Genomic DNA, 13927 nt, shown 5'->3' on the forward strand with positions numbered 1-13927 from the left:
AACTTAAAGAAAATAGTATTTCAGTCTGTGCAATGAGAGACTAATTTTAAAATGATTTATTAAAATTATCTAATATTATTTGATTGTTTTTTCAATCTCTTAAGATGTAAAATTTCTTATCAAACTATTTTATTAGATTTTGTTTAACATTTTTTCAATCACTAAAGTACACTCTAAAAAAAATACCGAAAAAAGAAAATAAAATCATAGGCAATATTAAGGAAAGGAATGATAATGAAAAAAATGAAGCTAGAGACAACTGAAGCTTCTTTTAGAGAGAGAAAGTTGTAATAGGTAGGATGAAGAGTCTTTTTTTAAGAAAAAAATTAATTATTTTTAATAGATTATTGACGTTATTTATCAAGTAATCATTGTTTATTTTTATTTTTAAAATACAATTTTTAAGTAAAAATGTTCTCTAAAAGTTTAAGTTAATGCCTTTAGGCATGTTTCCCTAATTAAGGTTGCGCAAAAATTCAAAACATCATTCTGAATATTGGTGTATAATTATATTTTAAGTGGAGACCAAAATATTGGTGTATAAATAATGAAAAATTGGTTTCTGAATGCATTTGAACTATAAATGAATTTATCAGCCTCTAAATTAGTAAATATTTTTTTTAATGACTATTAGTGACCGATTTTGAGACTAACGTATTTTAGTGTTTAAATTCGTCTCAGTTTATGTAGTGACTGAATATATTCGATCTCTAAATCGGTCTGTATTTAATGATTTACTTGTAGTGATATATAATGTAATTGTGAAGGGTTTTCCTTTTGGAAAAACTGACATGGTGTAGTTATTTTCGGGTAGTAGCAGGGTATTCAAGGTTGATTAGATGGGATGCTATTCTCCCTTTGTAATGGTATGTAAGTTAAGCAGTTTATTTGAGTTGGTTATGTGGGTTTAGTGTGGGTCAGGGAGGAATTTAACTATTGTGTAATGGGGGTTGCTAGCAATGAACTTTGGTCATGTCTGCGAATAAAGTTTTGCTTTTGCTGTTAAAAAAATCACGTCAACACAGAATTTGTGGTTTGCATAAAAATATATATTAACTACATATTACACTAGTATAATGTATTATATTGTTAATTTTTTTGAAAGGCTTATTATAATGTTAATATAAATACATAATATTAATTAATTTAATTTTCATTAAAAACTATATTAAGGGAGACAATTTCAATGCCTAATTTTTTCATTAGAATATGATTTTTTTTTTTTATAATATGCCTTGATTAAAAAACTGAAAATCTTAGCTGCGTAGGTAGTACAAAATAATTAATATTTTATTGTCAACTATTAAAAGTGATGCACAGGATTGCAATTGTTACTAAATTTTGAAAATGTGGCGTAACAAAAATTATTTGTTAACCTTGATAGGATTATTAAGAACAGTGGCATGTGAGTGTGTGTCTCTCAGTATGTAATTGCAAAATATTGAAAGGAAATGTTATTCCAAAGGGCTTTGCGGTCAATAATCATGAGTTGTCTATAACTTAAGAGAAAAAATAATAAATGATAGATAAGTGATTCATGATTTAGTGTGATAGGAAGAAAGATAGAAAAAAAAATAGAATTATTAATTGGATGTTTGAAATTTTTTATTGTAAAAATATAATCACTCGACAAAATCAAAATCCCTTATACATCAATTCTATCTATGTTATAAGCGGGTTCCAATAAAGAAAGAAAATCAATAAAATGCGGTAGTTCGCAAGTAATCAGGGACAAGGTAATGCAATAACGTAACATATAGTGATATTCAAATGAAGAAAAGACAGTAGTATATAATCGATAAACAAACATTTAAAATATTATTGGATTGAAAAGGTACACGATCACTAGAATACCATACCGGTCGTCATTTTCCGGCATAAAACTTCGAAACACAAGAAAATAGCAGAACTTCAATTTTATGGTAGCTGATCCAACTAAAGCTAAATATATAGTAATAGATTATGCCTAATTAACTAAATAAAAATCTCTCATCATAATTTAGTAGGAAGGCCAATAGTTGTCAAGATCCATGCAATGGTGGTCCATGCCCATATACCTATTCCCATGAGAATTCATATTGTTACTCACTTCTGTTCCATAACCAACATTATTCTCAGCACCAAGAGAACTGGTTGTCATCATGCTGGAATTCACATCAAGTACTTGGGCCATTGTATGGACAGGAGGAGAAGGTTGCATTGGCCTTAAAATGGGTTGTGTTGTGGCTGTTGCTCCTCCTCCAAGGTTCAAATTGAGCCCTGAAATGATGAATCCTCCTCCTCCAGCTGATGATGATGTAGGGTAGCTCAACTGAGACTGAATTGGGAGGTTGACACTACTGGTTGATCCACCCCCTCTTAAAACCCTAGCAAGTTCAGCTAACTCAGCACTGTTCATGTAGTTTCTTCCATAAAGGAAATGAGCACTAGGATCTCCCAGTTGCATCATTGGTGGTGGCATGATACTTGGTCCAATTTCCAAGCTGTATGGATTCACTGTTCTTGCATGGTTGGAGGAATGGTACTTCTTTGCACCACCGCTCTTCTTGAATACCCGGCAAACCACCCATTCATCCTGCTGCATGTATGAAAGTGAATGTTACGTTAATTCATTTCCCCCCCCCTCAAATGTTGAGTAAGAACTTATTATTTCTCAAAACGGAGTAGTTATTATATATATGGTCTGAGACCATCATGTGATTATTATTTGTCAATCATTACATGATATATACATAATTAAGTTTTTAACTTGCAAAAGAAATTAATAAACTTAATTATCTATCACATGTAGGAGATGAATAGAGATTGGCAGCAATTATAGTGATCTAGCATCATATAACAATTTCTCATTAAAATTGGCACCTAATTCTTATGTTGTTTATTGAATTTTGGCCACACATAAGATATTGTTCTAGGACTAGGTCTCCATTTTCTTTGTCTCTCTGATTAGAAGCATGAAAAATTAACAATTAATTAAGAGAAGAAAATATAAGGTATGTTGGATTATTAAGAGAGAAGAAAAAAGAAAAAAAATCGTGAGTTTAATTAAAACTAATATTTTAATAAGTTAATACTTGTTGATAAAAAAATTAATTAGGAGAAAAAAATTGAATAATATTATTTTGCAATGGCATTATTTTTTCAACTTGAGGAATAGGAAGGAGAGAAAAAAAATGAAGTAATTTGAATCCATTGTCCAAATTAAGGTTAGTGGAAGAAGCAAAATATGTACCCTGTTAGTTCTATAGCTGGATTTTGAGTGAATGCGGTATTCATGCATGACCCAGTTGCTTTTTTCTCCTCTGGGAGCTCTGCCTTTGTAGAAAACTAAAGTCTTCTTCATGCCAATCAACTCCGATGTTTCACTGTTGAAGATCTCCTTGTCTTTCCCTGTGGTCTTCCAATACCCGGTGTTAGTTGCTCGATTTGTTCTCACACCCGTTGGGTATTTACGGTCTCTCAGACTGAAGAAGTACCATTCTTTTTCTCCCATCTTTGCTTTCCCTATTTCATGACAAAAATTATAGAAAAAAAAAACATAAATATGAGACCTTATTTATTGGATGAGAATATTTTGCTTTGCTGTATTCGGTTAGAAAATGGAGGAAATATATACATTCAAATTATTATATATATAGCACGTATATATTATCCATATTACACGAAAGACAAACGTCTACCTTAATATGTGGAAATAATTAGTTTAGTTAGCTTAGCGTGTTATATAACAAAAAATATAATGGATCTGGAATAAGTGTATCAATCACTTTCCCGTAAAAAAGGATACCAGAATTGTATGCGTGTATTAAGAAGAAACCCTAGATGTATTGTGCTGACTAGCAAAAATAATGGATGAAAATTAAGACTGAATGATAACTTGAAAAAAATATGAACAAACATATAATTACACGCATCTATAAGAAAAAACCCAAAATCAAATAAATAAAGTCTGCAACTATATAGTATATGCATGCATAAAAACGAATCTCAAATAAACAGAAGATAATTAATTAAATAACAAAAATACATATACCTGGAAGCTCCCATGGCTCACATTTGTTGAGATCAACATCAGTTATTGCTCTGCCTGTAAAATTAGAATCTGATATCTTATTTACGAGATAGCAAGTGACAAGTTCTTCATCAGTAGGGTGAAATCGAAATCCCGGTGGTAGGGTTCCCTCTTTTGCACGAGTTCCTTCCATTTCTATTTCCGTAGTCCCCTCCTTGATAATTGCTTCCTTTTCCTTCTGTACCATACAAAAAGTGACATGATAGACATCTTAGGAAAAAACTTTAGAAAATGTTGAAAGAAAGTTCAATTAAGCTCTTCGTTTTATGAATATTCCACTACTCAAGAGGAGGTGGCATGCATACCCTTTGGAGAAAAATTAACTACAAAAACTTTCTTCTTAATTCTTCAAGAAGAGAAAGAAAAATACTTGAAAATTAGGAGCTGTACGTTTGATCAATAAATTAAGCAGTTGCTTACTTGCATGGAGAGACAAACTCTTCTTGAATCAAGTTTTGATGGTTTATATAAGTTATGTGGTTCACTTGGAAACGAAACAATGACTTGAGGGATACTGCAAAATAGGATAAATTTAAAGAAGATCAATGAGGGAAGAGAGCTTTCTAATTACTAATAATCACCGTGCATGGAGGGTAGGGAAATTTAAGTACAAAGGTAACGAAGAAAAACAAGGAGTGTGTTTCTGAAGCTTCCACCAAATGTGGGTCTTCACCTTCAAGTTGCATATAGACCAGTAGCTGTAAATACCAAGAAGGATAGCTATATCGACTTGAATTAGAATGACAATCTTGACCTCGCCACTATATATGTATATGTCAGATGATAAATGAATACTAATTTTCTTTGCTGACTGCTTTTACAAAGGTAATTTTTATATTGAGCAATACCTAATAGAGATAAACAAAGATAGTAAATGTGTGAAGTTATTCGATGGTGATGGTTTTACTCACGGAAAAAAATGGTAGATAACAAACGTTAGTTAACTCCTACGGTGAAAAAGAGAGTGAAGAGAAAGCAATACAGTACATAACATGATTTGATAAAAAAAGATAAAATAAAATAATAAATTTTGATGGATGATGTATTTGATCTACAGAGATATATGTATATGATCACATTTTACCCTTCCCTCTATAATATAAACATTATTCCTTCAATTTTTTAGTAATTTTTATAGCAAATAGTATTGATTATATATTGTTTCAATTATTGAATAATTTACATGCTTATCATAAGTAATAAATAATAAAAGTTCTTAATTTTTAAAAAAAATACTAATATAAACAAAAAGAATTTGAATCACACTTATTGATTTCAGAGCCAACAGAAAAGGCATCGTGCATTGTAGACAATCATGCACACGTGATGTAGTGGGCCCTACTTGCGACGAATGATTTATACAAAAACCAACGGGGATGAGCCACGTTGTACATGGCCGCGCGTTGTATACAAGTGAGGACAATCAAAAAGTCAAAATGCACGAGGAATAGGACTAAGACAACATGAACATGAGTGAAGATGTTATTAGATAGGGTTCCCTGTGTCGCCAACCTCTGCATATTAAAAATGAATTATTTCATGGAAGACCGTTTCTGTTCTCCCTGACCAATTTCCAGAAATCCCTGTCGTCCTTGAATTCTCCTTTCTTTTGCCTTCATTTTCCACTTTTAATTTGGTATCCATATCCCAATGTTCTCATTATCATTAACTACATTTAAATGATTAAAAAGTACCATAATTAGTTACGGTAAATTTTATGCACACACTCAATTACATTTACATGCAATTTGACGGAAACTGCAACTCAATTAATGATCTGAATCATGAAGTTTAATTAAGGAGATCAGCATTGGAAGCTAATGAAAAACATGTATGTGACAGGATAAATTGACACACCACATTTAAATTTGACAAATTTAACTAAAAACTTAATAGTTACTATTTAACTTTATCGATTTAATTATTAAATAAATAATATGATATTATCAAAATCATTATATATAAGACCATTATTTCAAAGTATTCTGTATTGTCTAATCATATAATATCATGTGACTTATTTTATCACATTAGATATATTATTATGTTTAATTTTTATTTTTTTAATTAAAGCTTAAAGATTTTTCTTATAAATTTGACATTTTATTTTTAATTTAATATATTTTAAAAAGACACTTGAATTCTTATTCTTTCTAATTCTAAACTTAACATTTCCTACGTTTTATCAATCGTTCTATCAAAACATACCTTTCAAATGATTATATTCAAGATTTGGATTCCAGGTGAGCTGCTCAACACTCAAGGGTCTAGCCATGTGCTCGTTCTATGCACGAATGAGTAAATCTATTCTACATATTTCTGAACGACGGAACATTAATCGTATCAGACACTCTATCATGATATAATGGATCAACATAATAAATGACAAGAGCCTCTACAACATTATCCCTTGGTTCCTCAACCTCATCAACATCATTCATCAGGTCAATGAGAATTGGAATTGCCCCTGCCTCATCAAGTGCCATTCTATGATCTGTTCCATCATAGCTCAGCTGAGAAAATGCCCGAGAAACATTGATAGAATGTAGGAAAGATTAGGTTTAGAATTAGAAGGATTAGGAATTAATTAGGGATTAAAGTGTCTTTTATAATATATTAAATAAAAAATAAAAAATAAAAAATATCAAATTTGCAAAATGATCTTTAGACTTTAATTGCAAAAAATAAAAAATTAAACTTAATCATATGATGTGATAAAATAAATCATATGATACTATATGATTAAAAAATATATAATACACATAAGACTTTAAAGTTATACTGAAATAATGGTTTCTATATAATTCTAATAATTTAGAACACTATATGCAAAAAATTGAATTTCAATAAATTAATTGATGTTAAATTTGCTTGTGCTAAAAGATATAGAGGAAGCGGAAGCTAAAAGCACGGCAAGCTACATTATCGCCAGGATTCTGGGAATATTTTTGGCTTTATAGACTCCTATATATTACAAAACACTTCTCTATTGAGTTTAATATTTAAGTACTCGTTCAATCGTTTAAATTATTTTAAAAATCAATAAATTTATTATATGTTATGAGTTATAATTAAATAATTATGTAAAAAAATTTACATTATTAATATATAATCTTTTTTTTCTCTTATTATATAGTATCTATGTATTCTATCTTTAGGTATTTATTAGAAAACACTGGGCTACAAAATAAAGCAAGATATGATCTCTCGCATATATCATGTCCTGGTGTATAGCAATTGACTGAGGTTTTTCCCTCCTGCATGATGCCGAGACAAGCGCTTTGTTCGTTTGTTGTTTTTTTTTTTGAAAAAAATAAAACAAAGTTATTTTCGTTTGTTGTTTTTTTTTTTGAAAAAAATAAAACAAAGTTATTAGCTACAATGTAGAAATCATTTATCCTTTTAAATTGTTTTCTCTTCTATGGGTGTGGAATTTTCATGATTGAAAAAGGAATGATGACTTATGTACAGTACTTCAAGGTATATTGAAATTTCGATTCTCGAGGGTAACAATGTTCTATATATATATATATATATATAATATGTGTGTGCATGCTAAGTTAAGGATATGAACCTATTTTACATTTGGGTGGTCCTTGTTTTTCTTGCTTTGGTCATGATTCAGCCCAGCGCCCTTGAATTCAAAATTAGCTGTCAAAAGTCTAAAGATGAGAGTGTATATATATATATGTAGGCACGCTTGTGCATTTTAAATGTGTTTAAGAAAAAAATATATTAATAATACTTTCTTTAATACACAATCTTAAACATACTCTCTAAGATACACTAAAAAAAAATCCCATGAATTATAAGTGTAAGAGATCTAGTTGAAAATCAACAAGATGATTCATATATACGACTTAATTTGTTGTATGCAATGATATTAATTTGGTATCCATATCCAATGATATTAATTTGAATTTTATCATTTGAACATTAATTTTGAAAAATGTATTCGTAATTGTATATATTTATCTTTATCTTTTACTTAATTTTTAAAAAAAAAATCATATACTTCGATTTGATTTTTTTACAAAATTAAAAGAATAAAAAATTATCACAAAATTATTGTACAAAATATTACTCCTCTTAATTTTAATGGCGTTCGTTCTTCTTAAGGCTAAAGCTCGTATGTGAACTGACTAGATGCTGCAAAGTTCCGTGCCTTGACCGTTTATATATGGTTCTTAATGATTTTTTTTCCCGGTTTTCTTATGACATTTTGCTCCTTAAGGTAGATGTAATTAATTTGTTTGACAAATGTGAGGAAGTTACAAACAATAGGAAATATCATAGTGTATATCTGGGAAAGACTTGTACGTCAAATATATGTCATAGATGACCCCCTGGGTCTTGGTAGGTATTCTACAACAGAATACTGAAGTGCTAAGTAAATTCTGTGCTGCTTTTAAAAGTGACATTAGTAATGGACTAATGGCTATTACATTAATATTCCAGCCTCTCCTTCAACTTCTCCACCAGCAGTAAATAGTGGCAACGATTAGCTTTCTAAAATTTTCAAAATAAATAAATTATTAAAAGCATCTGTAATAAGAGATCAAGACATGCATTATCTCTCATTATATAGAAACTACTTGTTCTATGATGGAAAATAGGATTCAGCAAAATTGCACGTATGCTGTACATGTGTAATTTTCTTGTTTGATTGCCAAAGAAAATTATATTAATTGGAGTACTCTATAAATTTCATTAAACTGGCTTTCGGCCTAATCTACATTTGGTATCTACAAAACACATGCATGATTTTTTATATATAATTCTTGCTAGTCCTTATAAACTTTTTTGTTCAAATTATATAATTCTTGTAATATTAGTTTTTTTTTTATATTTTGATTCCTATTGTTAATTAACTTCCGTCAACGTGACTTATAGAAGGCCAGTAACATGCCAAAAAATAGGATTACATGTCTAACACTTAATTAATAGTTGCATATATACTAACGTCAGATACCTCTATTAATTAGCATAACATCAGATAATTAATCTCTTTTTTAAAATGTTGTGCAACATATTAATAATATTTATTTATATTTTACGACATATTTTTAACGTTGTCAAAAGTTTTTAATATTATCTATTAAGTATTAGACAAAAAAATATTACTAAAAATCATTTATATAATAGTATTTATTTTCCATTTTAGTCCTTAAAATGTTATATGACGTGTAATTCTACGTAGGCATGCTGAAATGACTTTCTATGAGCGTGGTGAACACAACGGAAACTAGTGACCAAGATTAAAACAAAAAAAAAATGATATTACAAATATTAATTCAAACAAAATTTTAATAACTAAAAAGCCATATATTTGACAAAGGACGAAAATATTGATTGAGCATTCTTTTTTCTATCTTTATTAATTGATAATTAAGAATGTAAATGTTCTTCGTGACATCATGTTTGAAAGTTTGAAACAAAACTCTGGCTTCTTAGCAGCCATCAAATGTTCAACCGAATGCCTTGAGAAATTATATTATATTTAATTACATTGCACATACACGACCGACCATGCCTATAGCCATGCTATGCATTATTTGAATGATTTTCTTTATCAAAACTGAATCTGATAAAAAAGTATTGTAATTTCACACATCGCTCTTTCTGAAATAGTAATGGTGAACTCACCGAACCCATAGAGAATCTTTCTTACAATGAAAGTCCCACAAGATACGGGAAAGAAGTGCAAGGTTCCAGTCCTTGAGATTAAAAAGGCTTAAACCTCCTTCTTTTTTCGCAGAACAAACCACTGACCAAGCAACCGGGCTTGTTTTTGCCAATATCCGCTTTGCCCCACAGAAAATTACAGCACGAAGCATTGATCCGGTCCAGAACAGATTGCGACAAAGGAAAAATCCCCATCCAGAAATTCACAATTTCTTGAATAACTGCTCTGATCAACTCTAACTTATCTGCATAAGATAAAGACTTCTTGCTCCATTCCTGAATCAGGCCAGTAATCTTGGAAAGTAAGGGAGCATAATGACATACATTTAATCTAGATGATAAAAGGGGAACACCCAAGTATCTGAAAGGAAAGTCACCCAAACTAAATCCAGTAAACGGCTGAATATGAGAAAGCTCATGAGGCCTAATACCGGCTGAGTATATGGCAGATTTATCAGAGCTGATGGAAAGCCCTGAAACCCTACAGAAGTGCTGAAACTTGGCAAACATAGTTGACACAGAAGGGATATCTCCTCTAGATAGAAGCATAATATCATCTGTAAAAGCCAAATGAGATAGCTGAATACTTGCACAGTTGGGATGAAATTTAAAATTGACATCATCCTTGAGGCTGCTCATATCTCTGAAAAAGTACTCCAAACAGAGCACAAACAGATAAGGGGAGAGAGGATCCCCTTGTCTAAGACCCCGCTGCCCTTTGAAGTGACCATAAATGGATCCATTGACTACCACACTAAAGGAAGTGGAAGAAACACATTCCATGATCCAAGTACAGAACTGGGCTGGGAAGCCAATGAACTTAAGCATTCAATTCAAGAATTCCCAGAAAATGGAATCATAAGCTTTATGCAAGTCAATTTTCAGGAGGCATCTCGGAGAGGATCTTTTCTGAGCATATTTGCGCAAAATCTCTTGAACTAGGAAGATGTTGTCCATCATCTTTCTGTTCTTAATGAAAGCAGTTTGAGTTTCCCCAATAATAGTCTGAAGCACTGGGGCTATGCGGTTGGTCAGAATTTTAGATACAATCTTGTATAACAAATTACAGCAAGATATGGGTCTAAAATTGTTAACTTGGGAGGCCTGCTCATGCTTAGGAATAAGCGCAATAATAGCATGGTTGAGCTACTTTAGAATTTTTCCAGTTGTAAAGAATTCATTAACCACTGCAAAGATATCATCACCAATGATATTCCAAGCCTTCTTGAAGAATAAAACATTGAAACCATCTGGCCCAGGAACTTTATTGTTATCCATCACAGAAATAACGTTCCAAACCTCTTGTTTAGAAGTAGGACAAAGTAAAACCGCAAAGCAATCGGTGGGAACCTTAGGACCCCTGTTGCATATCGAAATGGAAGGAGTTTGGGTCAGCTCATGAGCACTAAACAAATTCCTAAAGTGATTCACAAAAGCAAGGGCAATTTTATCTTGGGAGGAAGTGTTATGCCCATCCTCTAGCCTTATGACAGCAATAAATCGGCTGTGTCTGTTGCGCTTGATTAAAGCATGAAAGAATTTGGAGCATTTATCAGCCTGCAGGAGATATTTGTTTTTGATGAGTTGAGCAAATTTCATAGACTCCGCTTTTCTAAGCATAATGGTCTGCCCTCTAGTGCGGTTTGCCAGAGTAAGAAGGGAAGGATCCTGGGGATTTTGCTTTAGAGAATTAAGCACACTGTTATATTTAGCCTCAACTAGCTCTATTCAGTTGGAGATGTTGTTGAACTCCTGCTTAAAAAGATTCTACGCATAGGGGAAACTATTTTTTATTTTTTTTAATTGTGTTGTACAACTATATACATTTAACATTTGTTTGTAGATATAGTAGTTACTAAATGAACCAATATCCATAAAGGCCTTTACAGCTTTTAGGTTTGCATTGTTTTGGTGGTTTATGCTAAGTGAGTATTTCTTGTGCTCTCATTTAACTTTAATAAAATCTTTGGCTTATAAAAAGAAAATCCAGTACAGGGTTTTGGCTTATACGTGTGTGTGATACAAAGACCCAACGAGAGATTTCATTAAACAGTAGGTTTATAACTAATCTTGTCTTCAAATAAGAAAGTTGCCTTACTTGTTTCATACGTAGTTTAAATTGTCGGAAGAGGATTGTGAATTATTTGTAGTCTTTTAATTGTTGGTATTTTTTCAAAGGTAGGTAGTTATGATATTGGAAAGATTCACGGCTTTAGCATTAAATTATCAAAGCAATAACTGAGTTTCAGAGCTCATACAAATGTTCCAATATCCATCTATCACAACCAGCTTCTTACTTATCATTCACTGCAAAATAATTTAATTTAACTGTCTCCATCTTGTTTACCTGTTCTGAAAAGTTCAACTAATCTTTTCATTGAAGCTTCAAATTCAAGAAATAATTGGAATTCGTCGGTGACAGTAGTGCGTTGGTTTCTATGTGCGGGTGACGTGGGGATTTAACTAATGATCAAGTTATAGTTAAATTCGTGATGCCACATAGTAATATTTATCTTAATTTCTGAGACTCTTCTAGTGGCATTAATAACATGATTTAACAATATGTGAGTTGTGGAAGAAATTTTACTTTGGATAATAAATAAAAAATTAATGGTCTTTGACTGTGATTCGATATAACTCTGATATGTGACGATCGATAAGGTAATAGAAATTGAAATTCATAAAAAGTAAAAGCTGAAAGACATGAAATTGACTTGAGGATAAGTATCCGGTAAGTATGAATATACACCTCTTCTTTGTGATGACCAATTACGAATATAGGTGTCCATTTAAATATGTTGTAGAGGCTTCTTGCTGCTGGTATATGTCACCGCATGTCAGCTGTCTAGTTTTTTTCTTCTTAACAAGTGAACATGTGTAAACTAAAACAAACTTTCAAGGGATTTTTATTTTATTACTTTAATTTCTATTTTCAGAAGTTTTTATATGAAATGGTGAAAATAATTTTGATTATTTATTATTTTTATTTCCTATTTTCACCTTTTTCAGTATAAATTTCAGAAAACAAAAAAACAAAATAAAAATCTTAAATTGCTGATTTTGATAAACATTAATCGATATCATGTGCCGAAATTTAAGAAATTGACTACTGAACTTCCTGGCTTAAACACATGGTGGATTATCTTAATTTAGGATGAGTGTGAAAAATATATTATTTTTTTAATAAGTTTGTTAATTAAAAAGTGATTTTAAGATTATGCAAAATTTTACAGCTAAAGTCTAAGCTTCTAGCTAGCTAGTAAAGGTTGGATTGGCTTCTATAAATGCACAGTGTTATATATATATATATATATATATATATATATATATATATATATATATATATATATATATCATCATCATCTGTACAAGAAAGGAAACGTGAAGAGGACTAGACTTCGTAACGTAGTTTCTAGTATATCAAGTTTTACTGTTTCTTTTATACATTTCTCTTGCTTAAATTAAGTAAAAATCTTTCTGTCCAAACAACTACCCTTTTGAATATGTATATTGTATCCTCTTTGGAAACAAAATTATATGCAACGTCAATATCCTTTTTTTACTTTTCCTGCATATCTAGCTATAACTATTTCAACATCAATTATATACGTATTTCTGATTGATGTATTAAACTAGCATGATTATTATATAAGTATGAAATGACTTATTGGTTGCCGTTTTTTTTATATTTCTTGATTTATTTTTATTTTGAAGTGCTTGACAAGATAACAGGCATAACCTGTCACATTTAGAGTTAGGGTTATTCTTTACTTCTTCGCTTCTTCCTTTTTCGTGACAAATGCACGTCAACCACTTAACCATTAGCATTGACAAAGTCGTTTCAAGATACATAAGCTAATTAAATTAAGATTGAATCTTGATGGAATGGTACGAAATGTACTTATTATTGTGTCCATTGCGTAATTATTTTGTTATGAATCAAGAATAATTACTGAACAACTCAAGTGATGGACTAACGGTGATCATTCATCAAATATGGTAATTAATCCAAATCATGACAGAGCCATCTGTCCACAACCTCTCAATGCTTTAATTTTGGATTTTTACTCCCATAATTAAGTCTATGTACACAGCTCAATTTAGATTAGTCGACATCTATTAATTGTCATCACTTCCATTTGCCAAGGGTCCCAGATTAAACAAGCAAAA

At 30.9% G+C, this 13927-nt stretch overlaps 2 protein-coding genes across 6 annotated transcripts; both read right to left on the reverse strand.

Annotated features, from left to right (window-relative positions):
- Positions 1–1792: 1792 nt before the first annotated feature.
- Positions 1793–4738, reverse strand: LOC100805060 (NAC domain-containing protein 92). Of its 5 annotated transcripts, none has more exons than XM_003523676.5 (4): positions 4493–4738; positions 4034–4250; positions 3233–3504; positions 1793–2575 (listed from the first exon to the last, which is right to left on the reverse strand). In XM_003523676.5, the coding sequence occupies exons 1-4, from the start codon at positions 4496–4498 to the stop codon at positions 2000–2002; spliced, it is 1071 nt and encodes a 356-aa protein (XP_003523724.3). In that variant the 5' UTR covers positions 4499–4738; the 3' UTR covers positions 1793–1999. The 5 variants fall into 5 exon arrangements, with proteins under 5 accessions (XP_003523724.3, XP_006578207.1, XP_040870792.1 ...); XM_006578144.4 differs by having other exon boundaries at positions 1793–2578; positions 4493–4736; XM_041014858.1 differs by having other exon boundaries at positions 1793–2578; positions 4463–4736.
- A 6165-nt stretch (positions 4739–10903) lies between these two features.
- Positions 10904–11356, reverse strand: LOC106798460 (uncharacterized). Its single transcript, XM_014775046.1, has one exon. It carries the CDS (start codon positions 11354–11356, stop codon positions 10904–10906), a length of 453 nt encoding a protein of 150 aa, XP_014630532.1.
- Positions 11357–13927: the final 2571 nt, after the last annotated feature.

The sequence above is a fragment of the Glycine max genome, chromosome 4 (genome assembly GCF_000004515.6).
Source record: "Glycine max cultivar Williams 82 chromosome 4, Glycine_max_v4.0, whole genome shotgun sequence".
In the NCBI taxonomy this organism is placed as follows: domain Eukaryota; kingdom Viridiplantae; phylum Streptophyta; class Magnoliopsida; order Fabales; family Fabaceae; genus Glycine; species Glycine max.